The sequence below is a fragment of the Haliaeetus leucocephalus genome, unplaced genomic scaffold, assembly GCF_000737465.1.
Source record: "Haliaeetus leucocephalus isolate CR32 unplaced genomic scaffold, Haliaeetus_leucocephalus-4.0 Scaffold730, whole genome shotgun sequence".
Lineage (NCBI taxonomy): Eukaryota > Metazoa > Chordata > Aves > Accipitriformes > Accipitridae > Haliaeetus > Haliaeetus leucocephalus.
The window spans coordinates 5,640,477-5,662,976 of NW_010973166.1; the positions used below are offsets into that span (position 1 = coordinate 5,640,477).

The 22,500-nt window shown below is 37.2% G+C and overlaps 1 protein-coding gene across 1 annotated transcript in view; it reads right to left on the reverse strand.

Annotated features, from left to right (window-relative positions):
• Nucleotides 1-519: 519 nt before the first annotated feature.
• The window catches only part of BRINP3 (bone morphogenetic protein/retinoic acid inducible neural-specific 3), a 209,641-nt gene continuing 187,660 nt past the window's right edge, over nt 520-22,500 (reverse strand). The window contains exon 7 of the mRNA XM_010580706.1: nt 520-1,983. Coding sequence (XP_010579008.1) covers nt 867-1,983 — 1,117 coding nt within the window. The 3' untranslated portion in view covers nt 520-866. The remainder of the gene's footprint in view (nt 1,984-22,500) is intronic.

Below are 22,500 nucleotides of genomic sequence, written 5' to 3' on the forward strand. Positions count from 1 at the left end.
GGAAGTAATGTATACATGTGCTTAATTCTTTCTATAAATATGCAAAGCAAAGGATTAGGGAGATTTTCAAAAAGTACTTTGGCTGGAAAAGATTGTTTCTTTTGTAATGTAATATTAGTTGCAAAGACAGCCTCTCACCTGTCTCCTATTGAGCTAGTGCAACCTTTCATTACTGTGCATGTCTCAATACTAACCTCCTGTCCATCCTAAAACACTCAATATTACCACTCTGGGAGTCTGTATGTCATGTTAAGAACCTTGAAAAGGGCATGCCTTAGGAAAGTCTCAGGTGTAGCTAGTAAAGCATCACTACAGTTGTCACTTCAGCTCAGCATGAACATCTAGATCCACATCCTAAGAATAAAATATTCTATGGCTTTGACTTTTCTACAGCTTCTGCTAAAATCTTGAGTCACTATCTTCTCTTTAGCTATGCCTCCTGTATTCAACACACACAAAAGTATATGAAGGTTACTACTTTTGTGTAAGAAAGAAGAATTCCACAGCATTTCTTTTTAATAACTGTTCAGCTACAAAATTTTATTGGTATCCTTCTATGTTCCCTCTAGAGGATGTAATGCACAAAAGCATTGCCACGGAACATATAAAATTACAAATGAAATTTATTGTAAAAAGTAGAATGTCTTCTAGACTGGTGTCAGTATTTATTTCATTCATAAACCAAAACTGCAGATATAATATATTCATTGTCAGCAAGTTCATGTGTGTAAATTGCCATCCAACAGTATTGACTGATATAAGACAGATATTGAAAAGACAATTTAAATTTACTCTTCCAAACATAAACTGTTCCACAAAAGCACTGTAAAAACTTCAAGGTTTTGTGTTGTGCTTCACATTTATGGTTAACTACATAATTTGGTTGTGTCATAATCCACTGTGTTTGGCAATTTGGCATTAAAGGCCTGCAAAGCAGATTGAATCCTCACCACTTCACTGGTAGACAGTTTAAGTCTATGACGGAGCAAGCAAGAGAAGAGGTCTAGACGACGTTGACCAGGTGGAGAGAGTTTATTTACACGATCCCGTATCTCTAACAACTGCAAAAGTGCTGAGTCCTGTGATCCCTGAGTATAGGGGTAGTCCAGCTGCAAAATCAAGTCTCGAATTGCTTCTGGGTCGAAGTGCATGCTGTAGCCAAACACTTGGATGTTATTGATTTTCATGTAGCCCAGATTTCTTGAGGGATCAATAAATTCCAGGGGTTCATAGTAGATGCTCTCATTGCCATTTGGACCATTTGACTTTATTCGACTCCTCAAATAGATGTGTACAGTTTCAAAAAATGTCTTCCACTTGTTGCCCAGAGTCAGCGTCCAGTTATAACACTGAAGGGGTAAGTCCAGTTTAGTCCGCTCCCAGTCTGGGAAATTATTTTCATTCACAGGCATAAACCAGCTCTCAGAGTGGCTGCCCCCGAAAGGGTTGACATAAACAGCAAGAACAGGCTCTAAGGTGCTGTTTTTAGTTAGGCAAATTTGAAGAGAGAGGCCCAATATCATATGGACCAGGCTAGACTTGTACTTGTTACTCTTAAGAGTAAGGAGCATCCGCTTGCGCCAAGAAGGATCAAACCAGCTGTTGAGGCGCATGTCATTGCTGATGAAAATAGCATGGACCTCAATTCTCCGGTCTGTCTTCTGCAGTAAATACTTCATTTCCAGATCCTGAAGGTCGGTCTCGAACCCAATGTAGTGCTCTGTTGATTCTGCCACCTCAGGCTTGCAAAGCCCTTGGCTTAGCATGTAGCCGGCATTGCAGCTCCCACAGCGGGTGCGATTGTCAGGAGCACAGCTCAAGCACGCAGAGCCATCTCCAACTGTGCAGGGAAGGAACCCATGGCAGGCAACCTGGTCATTAGGGCAGGTGCATGTGTGAGTCTCTTCAGAAAAGCTTCCCAGGAGACCATTTTCATTGCAATAGAGAAAGGACTGGATGCGGTTGAGCCAATAGTTGGAAGATCTGCAATGTTAAAATAACTTATTTTAACACAAAGAGACATCTGCATACAATATATACAACCTTGTTATTTTTTTATCGGAAAGAGAAAAATAAAGCTGTTTTTAGTAGCAGATTAAGGCACTAAAGTCAGATGACAGCATCTGCTGTCAGATAAATATATGTACAAGTTGGCCTTTAACAATGCAAAGTCACCAAAGAAAAGTTTCGTTATAAACTCACAGGCACAACAGGAACATTTGGTTCATGTGTTTGCTCTCTCTGTATCTCTTGTCAAGGCAGCCTGACAAAGAGCCATTTTTCTGTAATTGTCTTCAGATTAACATCCTGAAATCCTATGCAGTTGAGATTATTTTTCCTCATACTATTTGATCAGGGAGGTGCTTTGTATGTATCTAGGTATATATAACTCTGTACCATCTCTCTATTTCATTATGACGATTTTTGTAAGACTGCAAGCTTTCTTGTTACTGGCTGGAGCTGCTTTGATTTATAGACAGTGAGCCAAAATGCTTTCCTGGAATAGCAAATAGGACCCTGCACTCCACTAGAATAGATTCAGTCTTAATTCTTCAGATGACTTCCAGCACAACAATATCCCTACAGGAAGCCATGCATAAGCATGCTGTGTTTACTTTTCATCTTTGGAGATGAAATTAAAAGATTGCTTTAATGTTCTTCTTGTCATCTCATTTTGGCTTCACTAGAAGCAACAGTTAATGTCCTACATCACACTGGGAAAACAGATACTGAAACCAACAGTTTAGGCTGATGAGGCACAGTCACTAGAAGACAATGGGAACAACAGAGTTACATGGAAATAGTCAAGAGAAAAATTATCTTCTTTCTTGGTCTGCATTTTTCAGTTTTTATTAATCCTAGCAATGCACAGTTTAAAGAACTTGTTTTGGCTGCTGCAGAGGCAGATCTATTGCTGCCACATGAATGATGATGGTTGTATGGTTTCTTCCCTTTTTGTTGCATTGTTTCAAAGAGAAAATGCACGAGCCTCATTTGCTGCTGAATTACTTTTTAAGTCACATCTGAATTTGTCTCAAGCATTGAATAGTTCAGAAATCTTAATTTTTTTGTTAGGATTTTTTTTTCTGACTATAAAATAAATGCTAAAACTAGAAACGTATGGCATCTCAAAGTCTGATTCTTTAGAAACATGAAAATAAAGACCAGTAAAATTCCATCATAGTATACTCTGGTGACTTTGTTTAATCTTTCTTTTTTCCTTTCTCTTTTTTTGGTTGGGGGTGGGAATCTTGGTTGTTTTGGATTGGTTTTTTTTATATACATATGGTCTATTAGTATTTTCTAGAGGTATAAGTAAATATAATAACATCCATGATATGAATGCCTTAACACCATTCTTCTTTGTGCTTATTTGAAAGTCAGCATTAAGCAAAAATATTTTGGCAAGTTTATTCTTTCATTTCCTGATTAAAAATCATAATGTCCATTCTGTAAGCAAGGCCAATGTCACAATAGAAAAGTTACTCCAAAACAGAGTAGAATGTTAATGCTATTGCTCTCCCAGGTGGAATGAGAAGTTCCTGTGTACTTTGTCTGGATTGTTTTGACAGTAATCCATACCTACTGAGCTTGCCCTGGCAGCTCACAGGAACTGAAGTTCAGGTGTGTATGACCCTGTTTCCCATTATGGGATGAACTTTGCAGCCAGGCTACATCTCACATGGTCTATCTTATTGCTATTAGCCCTATGATGCATCACAGCAATCAAAACAGAGAGAATCCTTGTCCAAAGGAGTGAAACTAACCTTTCAAAGGTCTCTCATTACAGCTTTTCCCTCACTCTTTATGGCTCTCTGTGCTTATTTAAGAACTGATACTGAGTTCCAAAAACTGCTGGATATAAGATATAAAAGTCTGGGTTTTTACTTTCCTTTATATCTTTGGGTTATGCCATTTGCTTCACAATAGCCTTCATAGAGTTGTTACCTTATTTTGATTTGTTGCCTTGGATGGAAAACTGGGCAGATTTCAAGAATATGTCATTTGCTTTTTAATCTCCAAGTTTTCTGCTTGTACTGTTATTGTACTGTACCGGTTCATACAACATGACTAGTGTATCAAGGTTAAGCACATTCAACAGCTGATATTGATCAGGTTTGTAAATGTGAATTTTAGCATCCTCCTCCACTTCTCTTGTGAACAGAAGTCTATGCCTTTGAAAAGTTTTGTTATATATTAGAAGTACATTTCCAGAAAACCTTATTTTGCATAGACCAACTCTGAGCTTACAGCTGTGGTTTTGAATTCATCTCAGTAGAGAGAAGACGTACTGTAAAGATTTTCTATATACCACAAAGTGTCACCCATAGAGACTAAATCTGCTTGGCTCACTCACACAAAACATCAACCATGCTACACAGTTTGTAGCATCTAAGGATATTTTGTGTCCTGGTTTCAGGTGGGATAGAGTTAACTGTCTTCTTAGTAGCTGGTACGGTGATATGTTTTGAGTTCAGTATGCGAAGAATGTTGATAACACTGATGTTTTCAGTTGTTGCTAAGTAGTGTTTAGACTAAAGTCAAGGATTTTTCAGCTTCTCATGCCCAGCCAGCAAGAAAGCTGGAGGGGCACAAGAAGTTGGCGCAGGACACAGCCAGGGCACTTGACCCAAACTGGTCAATGGGGTATTCCACACCATGGGACGTCCCATCTAGTATAGGAACTGGGGAGTGGGGGCGGGGAATCACCGCTCGGGGACTGGCTGGGTGTCGGTCGGCGGGTGGTGAGCAATTGCCCTGCACATCATTTGTACATTCCAATCCTTTTTTTATTGCTGTTGTCATTTTATTAGTGTTATCATTATCATTATTAGTTTCTTCTTTTCTGTTCTGTTAAACCCTTCTTACCTCAATCCACAAGTTTTACTTCTTTTTCCTGAGTTTCTCCCCCATCCCACTGGGTGGGGGAGAGTGAGTGAGCAGCTGCGTGGTGCTTAACTGCTGGCTGGGGTTAAACCACGACATGTCGCATGATATATTCTAGTCAGAAGAAAGCTAATGGTGCCTGAGCTCCAAAGCCAGACCCACAAGACTACATTAGTTTTTCAGCAGAGATTAGTAGCCTGGATTTGGCATTGTGCTAGTATAGACAAGAAATTTCTGTATGGCTTGGAGGTTAAGCATTTATCCTGGCTTGGAGCTCAGGCCCAGTTAGTTTTAAACTACATACCAGCTAGGAATTTTTGGAGCCTTATTTTAGATACTTTCTGATAGATTTTAGTGAGTGGATTTTTGAATATTGCTTTATGGAGATGTATTGGGTGTCACTGGAAAGGTTTTGACAGTGGTGGGGCAGGCACAGGAACGGCCTTTGTGAGAGAGGCGAGGTGCTGCCCCATGCCCAACACTGCTGGTTCCAGACAGTTTCAACTGGTTCCAGTCAACTGTTCTTATCTTGACCCACAAGCTTTTTTATCTTATTTCCTCCTCTCCTCCAACTGAAGAGGGTGAGTGAGAGAGCGGCTGGGTGAGTGGGCATCTGGCAGCTAGTCTAGGTTAACCCACCACATAAGGTGAGGAAGATAATTTGCAGCTTTAAGTTGACCCCTGTTATGTTTCATCTGCCCTTTCTTCCTCTTGGATCTAGTGGCTAGGATTACAGATTTTTTTTAAATACATGATATTACTACTTATTATTCTGCTTGTTATTTGGCATTGAAATAAGTCAGAGAATGTTCTGCACATTAGTTTTTTTCCTATAGAAGAGGTTTTGGGAAAGGGGGATTACTACTCCTGTGGATACACCTGAGCATGGTTAGATGGGACAAGCATCTGGAATGCAGGGTGCGCCACGCAAAGAAAGAAAGGGAAACTTTGGCATTACTGCAGACTGATGAAGGGTGCTGGGAAAGTGGGGAAGGAATTCTCTCGGTCCACAGAGGTGATGGAAAGAGGGAGACATGATGAGAAAGAAAGCACTGTTGGAAAAGGAGAATTTTCTATTGTTGGAATAAGCCTACTTAAACCAGCAAAACTACTGGCAAGGGTTGATTTGGTTTGGGTTACTCACTTCTCCAGACACATGGTCTTTAAAACTTTTTTTTTTTTTCCCCTTATTAATGATCTAATCTACTGTTTCCATTTTTATGAGAAGCAAAATCTTTAATGTCACTTTTTTGTTCTTTTTATTTTTAATGAGCCTACATTCCTTCTTATTTTGTTAAGGGATAGAAGAAGCAGTCTAAAATTCTCCATGAAATTACATATCTGCACAATTAAGTTTCCTTTCCAAAATTTAGTTATCAGCTTATAACTTAGTATTTAGCTTGTTAAAACAGGTATATTGTTCATGATTAGCGGTTGCAAGGAGACCAAGAACTTTAGAGGGAAGGAGGTTTTCTCCTTATTCCAAATAAAGTTCAAAACAATAACCCTCTAATATTTTTTACCTTATTTTGATTATTATTTTTTTTACCTGATTTTAACCAGGAAGGTTTCAAGAAGTTCTACTTATACTTGTTTATCTTTGATCAGTTTACAAATATAAATTCTTTTTTAAACTATAAAATCAACTGCCTTACTTGAATGCTTTTTTTTAAAGTTGTCATTAAGGAATACTGTTACTCTTGTAAATTTATTGCTTTCACTCAAGAAAATTAAGTAAATTAAGTGAAAGTACATAAAATGTCAGCAATACCTACTTTATTTAAGCCACTCATCATTAATTACATAAAGTCACACTGGAATGTCATTCTGAAAGCTTTCTTTTCTCCTAGAAATAAAAGATCATTTAAAATTCTGGACGCTGCAGTCAAGGGGAAAGGGTTGGTTAGAGCAGATGCCTCCCGCAGGTCAACACCTGGCTGAACAGCTGGTGCAGTCAGATAGGCAGGGCTTAGGCTTTTACAGCCACTGGATCTTCTCTGAGGATGGATGGCAGCTGGGGAGAGATGGGTTTTAAGACAAAATAACAGGTGACATCTTAGGCAACAGCCTTGCTGACTCTGTGACAAGGGCTTCAAGCAATGTTAGCTTGCGGCTGGAGTCAAAATGGGGACTAGGGAAAAAAGCATCTAGGGAAAAATACTCCCACCAGAAAGTGGTACAACTAGGGACCCATCTCAAGTGCCTAGACACAGATGGAAACAGTGTGGGAAACAGGCAGAAGACGTGGACGCAGTTGCAATGCTATGACTTCATTGAGATCACAGAGATGTGGTGGGATTAGCCTGGGGTGCATGTGATGGATGAATAGACTCTTCACTGAGAACAGGTGAGCAGGGGGGATAGCTGCACTCCACACAAAGGAGTACTCTGAACTCAAACTTTGCTATTGAATGAGCAATGAACTGGTCAGGATCGTAAGGGCTGGAATCAGAGGAGAGGCTAGCAACAGGGTGACTGTGGCCAGAATCTGCTACAAACCAGAAGATCAAGAAAAGGAAGTGGATGAAGTCTTCCTTAACCAACCAGAGGAAGCAACGTGACCAGAGATCCTGACCTTCATGGAGGATTTCAACCATTCCAGCAGCGATGTTAGTAGTGGGGTAACATGACAGGACACCAACAATCTAGAATAGTAATGAAATGCATTGAGAATAAATTTTTTATGCAGGTGTTGAAGGAGCTGAATAGGGGAGATGCTCTGCTGCAACTGCTACTTATAAATAGGGAAGAACTGTTTGAGGATGTGAAAGCTGATGGCAGCCTTGGCTGCACTGATTGCAGGATGGTCAAGTCAAAAATCCTGAAGGAAGTGTGGGAGGCAAGTAATAGAGTAGTTATCTTGGTCTTCAGGAGAGCAGCCTTTGTCTGGGAATTAGTTCAGGTAATTAGGGACTAAGGTGGCTGCCCTAAAAGGTAAAACAGCCCAGGTGATGTGGTTGGTCCTCAAGAATGATGTCCTTACCGCGCAGTAGTCCATTTGGATGTGCAGGAACTTGAGCAGACACAGCAGGAGGATGACTTGGATGCACAGAGAACTCCTGTCTGAGCTCAAATACCAAGAAGTCTACCAAAGTTGAAAGTTGGGATAGGCTAGTTGGGAGGACTACAGAAACATGGCCTAGACATACAGTGGTTAAATGACATGACATTTCAAAACTCAGCCTGTTTTGAAATGAGTGAGCAATATGAGTAAATAAGGACTTCTACATGTACGTTTTCAGCAAGAGTCAGACTGAGGAAAATACAGGCCTGATACTGAAGGAGAAAGAAGGCCTGGCAGCAGAAATGATTAATGTATTCAGTGACTTCTTTGCCGTGCTCTTATCTAACAAGATCTGTCATAAGGCAGAGAAATGCGAAGTTGTGCACCTGGAACCAGAAAAACTCTTTGCAACAGTTCAGGCTGGGTATACCCCCTAGAAAGTAGATTTATGGGAAAGCACCTGAGATCCTAGCAGATGTGAAGCTGAACAGCAGAACATGAGCTAGGCCTATTGTCTTGTGGCAAAGAAGACCAAGTTCTAAGTTATTTGGCTGAACTAGTGCTTGGTTGTCTAAGTACTCTATGCAAACTTGAGTACACCACTCCTAATTCCTTTCTTTCATTATTCACGATTTGACATATTCAAGATCCTCTTCTTAGTCTGATGCCAGAAAAAAAAAATGCTTAGTAACTCTGTCATAAGACTTCATTGCATTTTCCCACTATTTCATTTTTTTGCAAAGTTGGGTTGATATGTAAGGTTTACAGAAGTCATTAAGAAAAACTCTGTTTACTTTGAAAGGGGCAGAATCTGAATCTCTGACTTAATAAGAGGCTTTGCTGAAAATTTAGTATACTTTTATTCTTCTCTTCAGGTATAATAAATTCTTGGTACTTCATTCCCCATCACATTGTTCTGTACACATTCTCAGTGTTCTTTTACCTTTAATCAGTTTTATTTAATCATTTATATTCTCCTTGTGTTAATGGGGGACTAGTGACAAAGGCTGCTTATCCTGAGCAGTTGCTTCTTGTTTATAGAAGTTAATAAAGACTATTAGCTTCTGAGCAAGGGTTGAAAGAGCTCTCCAATTATTCTTTTAATCACACTACAAACATTATTATTTGATTTGGAAAATTATATTTACTGGCCTGATGTGCTAGTTTTCCAAACATTGAGATACAGAACTTCTGACTTCCAAACCTAGTGAAACCAGTAAGAAACTTCCTAGTTACTTCAATGAGCTTCAAATCAAAATGGGATGCCTGAAATATCTGTGCCTTCACCATCATGTAAAATTATGTGATAAGCTATAGTCAAAAGCTATTTTTGGTCAATCATACACTTGAAATCACAACTTTACTTTAGAAATAAAGTAATATTTAATTTAATGAAATAAAATACTTGATAAGTATAGGATACTTGTTATCAAATTATATAATTAATTGCATCTCCCTGGAAATTCTTTAGATTTTTTTTTTAAACTTCCTTTTTTATTGAGTCATTGAAATCAACCTTTCAAAAGCAGCACAAAGTTACAAAAGAAGTGCAAAGTCCAGGACAGAATTTCTATGAAAACAAAAATATTATTGATTATCTTGTTAGTTGAATACCTGTTGTCTTTGTAGGGAATAGACCACCAAGCCTCTGCTCTGACTTATGCAGAGTAGAACACTGAGCCAGATAACCCATACAAATCACCTACTCCTATCCTTTAGTTAAACCCCTAAACTGGCACTCCACTATTCTGAGGTTTCAATCTCACCTTTGATTACAAAGAGATTCTAGACACATGAACCACATCTCTTGTGTGGATGAACATGTCCCTCCATCCCTATTTAATTTGTTTGATCATATACATCAATATAAATATACTTAGTTGTGTGTGACAATATTCCACAAATTTTCTCAATTCTTAAAATTTACTGGGAAACAGATTGTTAACTAATTATAGTTTAATAACAGCTCCAGCGCCACCTTCTTACATTCAATCCTTTTCCTACTATACTACAAGAAGATCAGGCTGCTCTTGCTGGATGACGAGGCTTTTCTGTGGGTGAACCTTCTGTTGGATATAATGCACTAAGCAGTTGGCTACCATGCTTTGAGCTAGAACACTTACAGGGTAAAGAAAGCTTGCCATATAATCTCACAATTACACAAGTATGATAAGAAATAGGATAAGTCTATGGAAGTTAATGTATCAGTTAACATCAGCCAAATTTCCGATGAAAATTGTCATAACAAGAAATAAAAATCTTAGTGTTTTGGTAGGTGAAATAATTCTGCATGAAGTTGCACTGCATTACCTCTTTATAAAATGCTTTCCAATTCTTAATTCTAAAGTGTATTTAAAATATTTTGGAATTCTTTTTTCTATGAAATAACTTTTCTTTAAAAAAAAATTATTTGAACAATAGCAGTTGCAAGTTTAATCCGAAACATGTGCTTACTCTTGTTCAGTACACTGTAACATTAAACATAAGAACAAAGCAGTATGGTCACCCTATATAATATCTGTAGCAAGTGTTTAATCATGATATGACACTTTTACCTCCTTCTCTGCCTCACTAAGTGCTTAACATCTGTTGTACATCAGATGGCTCAGTAGCAGATGATGAGTACTCAGTGAGGCAGATGCTAAGTAAAAAAATGAAGACAATTTAACAAGAAGTGTATAGGTAGTAAAATACCGATTACCTATTTTTCTCTTCTTTGGAGGCTGAGTCCAGTATAAATCTGTAAGGCAGCAACATCAACACCAAATGGACTTACAGGCTCCTCTAAAATGTCCTACTCTTGATCTTGTGGGATCATCTCTTGGGAAGGACAAATAAGACTCCAAGTACTTTGTGTCTTCGCTGTGATTCATTACAAGAACAGTAATTGCTACTAAATTTGACAATGGTCTTTATGAGACTGCATTTTTCTTCTGGGAATCAGTGTACAACTACCGACTGTACAGTCACCAGAAGGCCACTGAGTGAATAGAAGAATGAATGTTTTTAGTTTATTCAGCCTCACAAAATTAAAGCAGTACTATAACTACCACTCAAATAAACATGCCTGAAATTATTTTACTGTGACTCATGATACAGGTATGTCAGTGAGACTCTCAATGACAGCTGCAAATCCTACTCAAAAAGATGATAAACAGGAGCAGTGCAGCTGTTCTGAGTTCACACCTTACAATTTCACAGCTGGTTCCACCCGAGCCAGGTACTTTAAAGCTGATGTAGAGGTCTGAGCTAGCTGTGTGGACCATGGTGAGAACAAGGTAGGTATACTGTGAAGTTGAGAAGGACTATGATACTTTTCTAAATGTATATAAAGGAATGAAAAGCCTCTGCCTAGAGAGATTCCTTTGCTAAAAATTCCGTTAGCATACACAGAAAGGATATTATTTAGCTATGAAATTTTTATGGAAATGTTGTTTCCACATGCTAAAATTGTTTCCAGTGTAGAAGTGGATGGGGTAACTAAAGAAATCTAGCTTGGTGTAAGACTCCTTTATGGCAGCTATACTGCAGGAAAGGGACTGGATCAACCAGGAGGTTGATTCTGGGATTAATAACAATCTAAACTGAATCTATGTTGATTTAAGTAAGTAAAGTTCTTTGCTGTCCCCTGTTAATCACATTTAAGGAGAATCTTTGCAGATCCTCTAGCCCTTGTGCCACAATTCTGCAGCTGTTGCCCTCCCTTCTTAAGGCTGATACTCTATATTTTAAAAATAATAATGCATGTCACTCTTAAATTCCAGATAGTCTTTGTATTGTGAGAAGTAGAGGAATTAAGACCCTGAATTAAATAATATAAACCTGTTGCACCTTGTAGAACAAAACTGCCATGAGTTACATGATGTTGCAGGCTAAACAATATTTTGACATTAAAATATTTAATATTTTGGGGGATGTTTCTAGTTAGCCTGTTATGAATTTATTTACAAAGATTTGTAGTTTTAACTATGCTAATGTTGCACCGTTTTAATTCTCATATCAAAGTTTTTCTAGTATGAAACATTTCCACCACACACAACAAAGAATGGTTATAGGAAAACCATTTTAAGATAACATACCCACAATTTTTTGACACAGCTATAATCCTAATGACCATTGTGTGATATTGAAATACGAATCAAACTGCTTTGTAGTACCAGCTATTTATTTAAAGAGCTTCAAATCAGAGACAAGCTTTGAGAGGTTTTACTAAATAATAACCCATAGTGCAGCAGGGACAAATGAAATACCGGTCAATTTAATTAATGATGTCAAGAGCACAATGAATGGAATCAGAGGTGTTAGGAAGAATAAGAGTTTTCATGTACAGGAAGTAGAAAGACACTACACACACCATCACCCTCCCCCCCAATCAAACAACAACAACAAAAAAAAAAAAAAAAAAAAAAACCCCAAAACAACCAACCACCCCATGCATACTTCTTGAAGCCACTAATCTGTTATGTATCTATGTATGTGTGTACTTTTGTTTGTAGTGTAAGGTGAGTGCAAAACTCATCTTGGGCCAGAGATTATCCATTAATTCAGTGGAATTTTAGGTGAACTTTTCCAGATGTATATTAAAGTGTAATTATTAAAAAAAAAAGTTATAAAAAACTTATTGAGATGTTTCAGTGACAGATTAATATGCCCCCTTAAGGCACTAGAAAAATAACAGTCAAGTTCACTGTAACATAATCAGCTTTCTTTGTGTGAAGGAAAACCAAGGAAGTGTCATAAAATTGGACCAACTGAAAGTAGACATCCCTCTACTTTTACAGAGATAGTTAAAAGAAGGGCATAATAATGCCACATACACAGAATCACAATCACAGAATCATAGAATGGTTTAGGTTGGAAGGGAACTTTAAAGATCATCCACTCTAACCCTCTGCCATGGACAGGGACATTTTCCACTAGATGAGGTTGCTTGAAGTCCTCTCCAACCAGAGCTTGAACACTTCCAGTGATGGGGCATCCACAACTTCTCTGGGTGACCTGTTCCAGTGTCTCACTGCTCTCATCCTAAAAAGAATTCTTCCTTATGTCCACTCTAAATCTACCCTCTTTTTCAGTTTAAAACCATTGCCCTTCGTTCTGTAACTGCAGGCCTTGGTAAAAAGTCTCATTCCATCTTTCTTATAAGCCCCCTTTAAGTATTGAAAGGCCCCAATAAGATCTCCCCGGAGCCTTCTCTTCTCTAAGCTGAACAACCCCAACTCTTTCTGCCTGTCTTCATAGGAGAGGTGCTCCAGCCCTCTGAGCATCTTCGTGGCCTTCCTCTGGACTCGCTCCAACAGGTCCATGTCCTTCTTATGTTGGGGACCCCAGAGCTGGACACAGTACTGCAGGTGGGGTCTCACCACAGCAGAGGGGGAGAATCAAGTCCCTCAACCTGCTGGCCACGCTTCTTTTCATGCAGCCCAGGATGCGGTTGGCTTTCAGGGCTGCAAGTGCACACTGCCAGCTCATGCCCAGTTTTTCATCCACCAGTATCCCCAAGTCCTTCTCTGCAGGGCTGCTCTCAATCAGTTCATCTCCCAGTCGGTACTGATATTGGGTATTGCCCAGATTGTTTCCCTGCACTATTGCTAGCCTTTCTCCCCCAGCTGGATTTATTAGCTTTGAAAGTGGTTCACATTAATACAGCTTAAGCGATGACCACTTGAAGCTCTTTGCTCTGTGTTCAACTGCCCATAAGGTAGATGTAATAATGAATGAACTGAAGGGAAGAAACCCTCTGGCTTAGAAAAAGGAGAAAAATTAAATGGGATTTCGAAATAAAAATATCTTCCACTGACTAATGTAAGATGAAAGTGTAAAGATAGCTAATTTAGAGGTGTCTCTGCATCTTAAAATACATATAGCTATGAAGCAGTTGTAGTATAATGATGAGGACTCATCTTCATCAGATTACTTGTATAAACTGGCATAAACCTACTTTGAATATTTAATCTGTAGGAGGAAGGGAGCCAGTAGGGGCTACTAAGACCAATTGGATTCCCTTGTCGACATACATCCTGAGGCCAAATGCACAAGTTCAAAGATAGTCTAAGACGTAGCTATGAACTGCATTTGCAACAATAATAAAATGTACCAGCAGCTCTAGTTTGCAGTGGAAATTCTAGAATTAATATAAAAAATAGCCTTGACTGACAAGTCTTCCTATGTAATGCAGCAGACCACAAAAACTATTGAAAAATGCATACAGAATACTGTATGTTTTAATATTGTACTTAGGAGGAAGCAGCATCCGTGTTCTTGGAGTATTTTATTCAAAACAAGATAAAATAAGAAGTTCAGAGACTGGAGATAATTTTTGAGCTGGAAGCTTTCAAATAGGAGGATAATTAAAGTAGGATAATTAATAGTAGGACAATTAAAAATCATATGAAAAAGTTATTGGTAGGGTGGCTCTAAACCATACTAAAAATGCAAAAAACTTACACTGACAGAAGCATCCAAAGTTTTAATCAGGGTGAGGGGTAAATTTGGATATGAAAAGAGACAGTGCCAGAAAAATCAGGTATCAAATGTATGATTTTCTGGAATTAAACCTCGTTACTACAGGTAAAATCATAGCCTCATTAACAGCCAGTAGCAGAAAGGCAAGTTCATGATTACATCTGTGAAACTGATAAAAGACCATTATAGTTTCCTATTTTCCTACAGGTTTTGAGACAGGACCTCTATTCATGTTTTAGACATCCTTATTCCCAGATACAAATAACTGGGGGAAAAAAAAAAAGAAAAAAAAATCTGTTTCTGTTCCTGCAAAATTTGTTACAGCTATAGTTGTGGAAGTAGAGAAAATCTGGATTCTATTCCTGGCTCCTTCACAATCTTTCTGTATGATGACTATGGACAAGTCACTTGCTCTCTTCCTTTGATAATGACCTTAATTTTTTTCCCACTGTTTGCCTATTTAGATTATAAATTTAGGTGCCTCTAGATGCTACCTTAATATAAACAGCAACAATATGTCATTTTCTTCCATTGTGCAGAATCAGAAGTATTGCACCAAAGCAAGAATCTCTGAGTAAAGAGTAATGGTTTTAATTAAAGAATACAAAACTCAGTTCTGTATTCATATCTCGCTTATCATGATATTAAACAAAATAAAATAAAATAAGATTCTGAGATCAGTGTGCTTTTTCTCTTATAACTGAAAATAACTTTGAGCAAACCCTTAAAGTTTTAATATAGGCACAAAATATGTTACAGAAGAGAGGTTTGTTTTTCTGTCATGATATGTTTGCATAAATTGTAAAGACAACCTTAAATTTCTGGAGGAAAATTAAAGGCTGTCTAGAAAAGTTTTATCATGCTGTTTTTAAAAACAGTATGTATTTCACTTAATAATGTATAATTCTTGTAATAAGATGTAACTTGTGTAATGATCATAAATAGTGAAAATATTAGTATAAATAACCAGCAGTTGCATGTATATAATTATAATTATATAGTAATTAGGAGACAGTATAGTAACAATGCTTATAAGCAAATATCAAGTAATTGCATCTCTTCTGACATTTTTGTTTTACTTAAACAAACAAACAACCTACAGCCTGAAATGCAACATGTAAGTTGATAGAAAGGCTGACACTGTGTCAACAAAAGAACAATTTTCTGCATGTTGATCTGCAAAAAAGGGAAATTATTATAGATTATGGAGAGTGAGGAACCAAAGTCCCACCTGAGGAGGTTGTGCAAATTTCTTTTGGAATATATACAATTATACAAAGATAAAGAGATATACCTTATAGAACTATTTTCACTCCCCCACCAACTGTTGAATGATTGCTGAGAAAAAAGATCTACGTATTCAATTCAGAATAATAATCCTTCTTGCACATTGCTGAAACCTTTGTACTTTCCACTCATCAACATAACTAGCTCACTCTGGTTAGAATAATCTACAGGAGCCACAAGCGATTGTGATGTCAGTGGCAGAAGCCATGATATGTAACACCTCTTGGTAACACCTCTGAATTTCTTCTGGCAGAACCACGTGAAAATATGTAATTGTGATATGTACCACCACTGAAGTTGTTCTGGAGTTCATTAACACCTGTACAGTATCTTAACTGTCAAAACCTCAAAGTTGTTAGGCTATCTCGCAGTTATATAAGTGAATTTTGCCTCCCCCCCCCCGACATTTTATTTACTTTAGAAAACATAGTTGAGGCAATCTGTTTTGTCCATAGTTTTATTTTCTGCATCAGCATGTTAGCTATTAAAGTAAATCACGAATGCTGGATTGTAGCAGTGGGACTGTGTGTAAATCCCCTCCCCCTGAGAAGAGTGTATGAAGGGTAATCAACTATAAATCATATCCTGAAGAAGAGACAACTCTTGTTGCAAAGAAAAAACATATTGCTTCTGACACACTATTTATCTAGATATTCAATTTCACTCTGTTGAATTCATCCCCTCCTCATTATTACCATTATTATGGTTTTTATATACCATAATAGTAAAGGGTAGAAAGAAAATCTCCCTATGCAGAACAGCTTCCTTAATACCTTGCAATTATTATTTAAGGGAGTATAGATTTTAAAAAAACAACAAACAAAACAAAACAAAAAAACAAACTGACAAATATTTTAGCTCCTTTTAAATTCCTCCTTAGTGAAACTAACATGCTGGTACTGGAAGGAATTAATTTGAGGAGCTTGTCTTTCACAGAGAATTTCTGAAAGTTAGCATTAGTAACCAAAAGTGGATTGGAGCAGACAAAATTTCCTTGTAGAAAAAAAAAAAAAAATCTGTAGATTTTATTTTAAAAGAGTATATTCTTCTGACAAGTGACATATAACATTTCAAAGCCTACAACAACATATGTTTTAAGACATACTTAGCATTCTTAACATAGATATATTAAATATCTTTGATTATAAGCACTGCGGGATACTAAAGACTCTGGAGGAGCTCTATCATTAACAAGGTCTCTAGTATGCTTTCTATATACATCTGTGTGTATACATATAAGTACACACTCCTCCTTAATACCCTAGGTACCCTCTGAAAGATTTATCTGTCCCTTCCAGAAAGGCCAGATGTTCTCACCTGAAAAAAAAAAAAAAAGCAGCTACAAAAATCCCCTGAAAAAAGTCCTCCCAAACCCAGGGGCTGCAACTGAACCAAGAGAACAAGGGTCATGATGGCATTACAGGAATGATGATGATTCTGATTAATGGAAATGAATGGTAAAGTGAGATAAATTTGAAGTTTTTTGCTGGAGACAGAGAAACAATAATAGGTTTCCCACATACAAGAAGCAGCGCAAGACTGACTTTAAAAAAAAAAAAAAAAAGAGCTATGCTGAATCATTGTAGGGTAACTTGCTGGTCACAACCCAAAACTTTGGAAAAACCATGTGTACTGTGTGCTTATGTCAAGTTGTTAAAATGTACTTCTCTTAAATGAGGTTTCTGATATGAAATTTGTATTGAAATGCAAGCAGCTTATTTCTGGAACGTTACCTGAAGGGAGATTGATGCACAAGCTGCAGAAATGTGCAATGCTGTCCCCAGTTATTACAGAATGAAATGCCATGTGCAGCAACTTGCTGTCTTTTTCTTGATGTATTTGGATGTCATATGTATTCATCTTGGAACCAATATACAGACTAAATAGCTCATTTTTTTACCTCATACAAAATTGTATAACTCCTGTAGTTCAATATCTTTGCACTTTTAACTAGTTAAACTCGGAAAGGATGGTTAAATTTTAAGGTTATGAGTCAGGTCACGAAACATGAAGAATTTCATAGTGATAGTTTTTAAATAGTTAATTATTAGGGTAACAGCACTACCAAGATGTCCCAAAAAGGATTCCATCCATTCTTCTCAACACTCTATGAATACTATTGTACTTTCTATTGTATTTATAATAAAAGTGACAACAGAAAAAGCCTGAAGACATTGTCCGTATGGAAAATGCCAATCTGCCTCAAGATTCTTTACCTTGAAGAGTTTCCAATTTAAGTGCAGAACAGACAAAAGGAATAGAAATAGGATGTAGGATGTGCTCACAAAGGTTTTAGAGATGTAGTGACGGGATGATAAGGACTGGAGGTGGGTAACTGCAGAGCCACTAGCTAAAGTACAAGTCTGGATATTTAATATTCCCTCTGTCCTGCAGAGGATTTCCTACTGTGCACAGTGAATACCACTGAATATCAAGGAATAACCACAAAAATAGTCCTAATGTCCTCTGGCAAACATATCATCTGTTATTTCTCCTGTTTATCCAATACACAATCCATCTACATGGGGTTTGGAGGTATCTTTTACATGGATTTTGGTGGATAAGGTGACTTAGCGTTTATATTAAAGGAGCATTTACAGGGGCAGAGAGATTTTAGTGGGATCTTTTTCAGCCTGCTTACTACGGCACTTTCATTCAATGCATTAATGCCTTTTCCCTCGTCTCTAGCTACTACCATTTTGTGGTGCTTTTGATTGACAGCAAAGGTAAGCGGGCTTGTCATTGGGAAAGTAAGCAGGGCTCCAACACAAACACTCTCACCTTGATGAGTAATTACATTGCCTCTGCAACACAATCAGTCTCTGCTGGCAAATGGACTGAGAAGCCCAAATCCAGACATAATCCAGTGTTTTTCACAAGGCTGCTTACAGCTAGAATTGACATTACCAGAAAGTTAAAGAAAAATTGACCCTGCTCAAATGTTGCTTGTTTCTTTGATTTTGAGTTAACTCTTAACAGCCAAACACATGTTCACAGAAAGCCAAACTTTATGTGATATAAGGAGTGCAAATTAATGTTAGCTTTATATCTGGCAGGAGTTTTACAATCAGTGCTGCTTATTGCAATACAGTTCTGTCAAACATTACTATTATCTGAATACTTATTACTCTCTTAATCTATTTAATTTACCTCATTATGGACTTGCTCCAAAAAAATCATGGCATTGGTAAAAAGGACCTCTTTAACTTCAGAGCACTCATGATCAACGACGTACATAGTCCTAATATTTTCAATACCAACCTATAGCCCTGTGAGAAACCACATGCCCAACTAGAAGTGGCAGCTCAAAGATGTAATTTTAAAAATATTTAAAAATGCCACCTGTCCTTGGAAACAGTAGTATGTTGCAAATGATCTTTATTTACTCAAATATAACTTGACTGAATTCTTTTAACACCATCTAGCAATTTCCACTGGCTGTTTTTAGTTTCTATGGAAACCATTTCAATTATTATTTTTCATATAGGACTGAATTGCTGCATAGACTACCTGTCCACATATGGATACTTGAACTCTTGAATGAAATGTCTATACCCTTAGCTCCAGAAATAAAGGATTTGTTGGGTACTCTAAGACAATTTAATTTCCCAGAATCAAATAATTGTGATGGGTGAGAAAACTTGAAGTGCCATGGCATAATTTATAATGCATCCTACTATATCCTGCAGGTTAAGGATTGCAATAATTTCCCAACTTCTATATGAAGAAGATATTAGGGCAAAACTAACCATTATAAAGAGAGGAGGAAAAGGTTGCTGGAGGAGAAAGCCCTGTTTGCTTGCCAGGGGGTTTATTGGTTTTGGTACATACTGATCTGCAATTTGATTGATTCTTTTTACTGACATTACTTAAAATTTCCTGCTGAAGTTGAACACGATTGTCAAGGAGATTGTTTTATAGACCTTTCAAAGTCTGAACTGTTTAATATAGTTTATATTTTGGTCTTTTCAATGTACACCATGAAAAAATGACTATGCTTTTTAGCCAACTTGTATTCAGCTAATGCTAAGCATGTAAAACATGAACCCATTAGAATGAGTTTAAAAGCAACATCTGTAATGCCAAGACATAATCTGTGACCACCAAATCAAGGTACTTATCCTTCAGGTAATCCTAAAGTCAAGTATAGTTCTCAAGTACATGAACAGAAGGCAGAAAGCAGTAAGACTGACTGAATTCTGACAGGATCCTTGGGTAGATAATCCCCATGCCTTTTGCTAAAGCACGAATCACAACTTAGAGTCAGGGAACTTCAGTTTAAGAACAGAGCCACTGGACTTCAGACAAAATGGAATCAAGGTGAAGAACAGATGAACAAAAAAATAAAAGCCCTCTGCAGAAGCCTAGCTTTAGCAGTGTTGCATCAAAGAAAAAAAATCTTTTCTCAACTCTCATACTGTTCTGCAGAAAATTACCATTTTTGTAATGTTGGAAAGCATTTTTTTTATTTTCCTCTTGACTACTTTTTAATTGCTCTTTGTTTTTCATTTATGTATGATTCCTTTGGAGTACAGAGTTACAATATCTTATATAAACACAGTGCTAATTATGAACACCTTACACATAACATTGACCAGGTTTTCCTCTAAATATCACTGGGACATTTACCACTAATAAACAAAAGATGGTCTACAAACTTTTTCTAGGGAAATTTGGCAAATATTGAGGAAAATATATCACTTACATTGTGCTGAGTAATACCTTATTCTAGTTCTAGACCCAGAGAAATTACGGAATTTCTTATGTGGAGGGAGGATGGAAGCAGCATGTTATCCTCACATCACATAGAAGTGGGTAAATAAAAGATGATTTTTTCCTTCTTTTGCCCATGACTAGTTCAGACATTGGACATAGCTGCAATTCTTTTTCTCCTTGAGCAGAGATCTTTCTCAGAAATGATTGATGGATAAGACTTTCTGCCCTCAAAGTATACTCTACCAAGGACAAAGAGACCCAAAGCTACTTCTAAGGGTCATATGAGGTCACATCACAGTGAACTCAGAACTATCACTGCATTACATCCTTCATCCCCTTTCCTTTCCTCATCAAATACCTACCTTAAAACAAAACAGCAACAACAACAACAAAAACAAACAAGAAAATAAATAATCCAAAGTTTAGAAATGCAAACATTTGGGGTGGCCTCTAAGGCCTCTAGGATTTCTGAGTATTGTATGCATCCACTGGGAGTCACGTTTTATTTATTTGTCTTTTCTTGCAACCAGTTTTTCATTCATTTGCACAGAAAATGGCTCATGAATTTCCCATGTCTCACTCTGTTTTAGTGAGAATTTCAGACCATTCTGGTCTGTGTTGAGCCATGTTGAATATATTAGTCATCTGTATAGTAAGTTTTCAGAACCTTTGATACAACAGTGAATGAGCTCAGCTGTAGAAATATGCAGCTTCTCTACTCAGGATCCACTACAATGCAAGTGATTTGTGAAGATGTTGTTTCAGACACTACTCATGATTTTCCTCTTTTGCTACTAGAGTCATGTAGGCTCTGAGCAGTGAATCTAATTTAGTGCACGAGAGGCACTGTTGTGTTCAGCATGACAAGAACTTGCAAACACTTTTTTAGATGAGCACACATACTACATTTACAGGCTCAGGAAGCCCTCTCCAATTACAAACAGATTGTCCTTAATAGAATCTATAAATGTGAACTAGAGTATCTGTTCTATTTTCTTTTGCAAGTTTTTTTCCTTTGTAACAAGTTTACCCCAACTGTTTTCTGCTTTATTGTCCTGATAAGACAGCAAATTCCATTTCCTGCCATCTGTTGCTAAATTTGCAATTTTCCACAAGATCTCTATGTATATATAGTTCAGGGTTTTTTCTGTTTGTTACGTTAGAGAACTTACTATAAATAGGCAAAATGTTTGTTCCATTTTTGACTTAGCAAACCCTACCCTGAAGGTTTGATCAAAAAAAAAAACCAAAAAACAAAGACTAAGATTCTGCTTCTACATTATTGGTTTCCCAATTTCATCTGTCTCTTCAAACTTAAAGTCTATTTCTTTTGAGATGTTATCATTTCTAAAGCTTTTTTTTTAGTTCAACTTAAAAGTGGTCTATTGCATTCCCTATTAGCTGCTTATGTGTCTGTTTTTTGATGGATCATTCCTTTAAATATCCAAGAATCTGTGGAGACAGAAGTAATTTTGCTGCAGCATTGTTATATTTACTATGTACCCATGTGGAGGTACGTTTGCTGTTTCTGTTTTCATTTATTCCTATATCTTCACATAAATGCTGGTCAGACTTAAACCTCCTTGATGCTCTTTGGATGCTGAAAAAGATCATATGAAAATCCATCCATGAGGATAGTACTGATAATTGACAGGGATCTCAGAGGAAACGGAAGAAGCAGTGAGTAGATGTTCTGCTTTATAAATACTTTAAAATTGAGGGAGGTTTAGGGAAAAATCATTGTAATATATGAACATAGAGAAGTTCTCAAATATGTATGTACAAATCTAATTAGGAAATGACAAACTCATTAAGGATAAATCCTCATAATTTTGTTTCTGGTGCTGGGACTTCTGATAACCTCATTGCCATTTAAGTTTTCTCATTTGGTATTCTAAAGGAACCACTCTTGTTTGTTTTGTTTTCATGTTGCATGTTTTGCCACTTGAATTCTGAAGAAAACAAAGCTTATTTAGCAGAATCGTCTATCTGTCCTGTCTACCATTCCTTCATTATTTCTGCCAACAAGTTTTGGAATTGTTCAGCTAATATCTACAAAATTCAGCAAAGGGTCAGAAATATCAAAAACATTGAGTTCCTCCATGTTTTATGAAAAAAAGAATATAGTCCATAGGATGGAG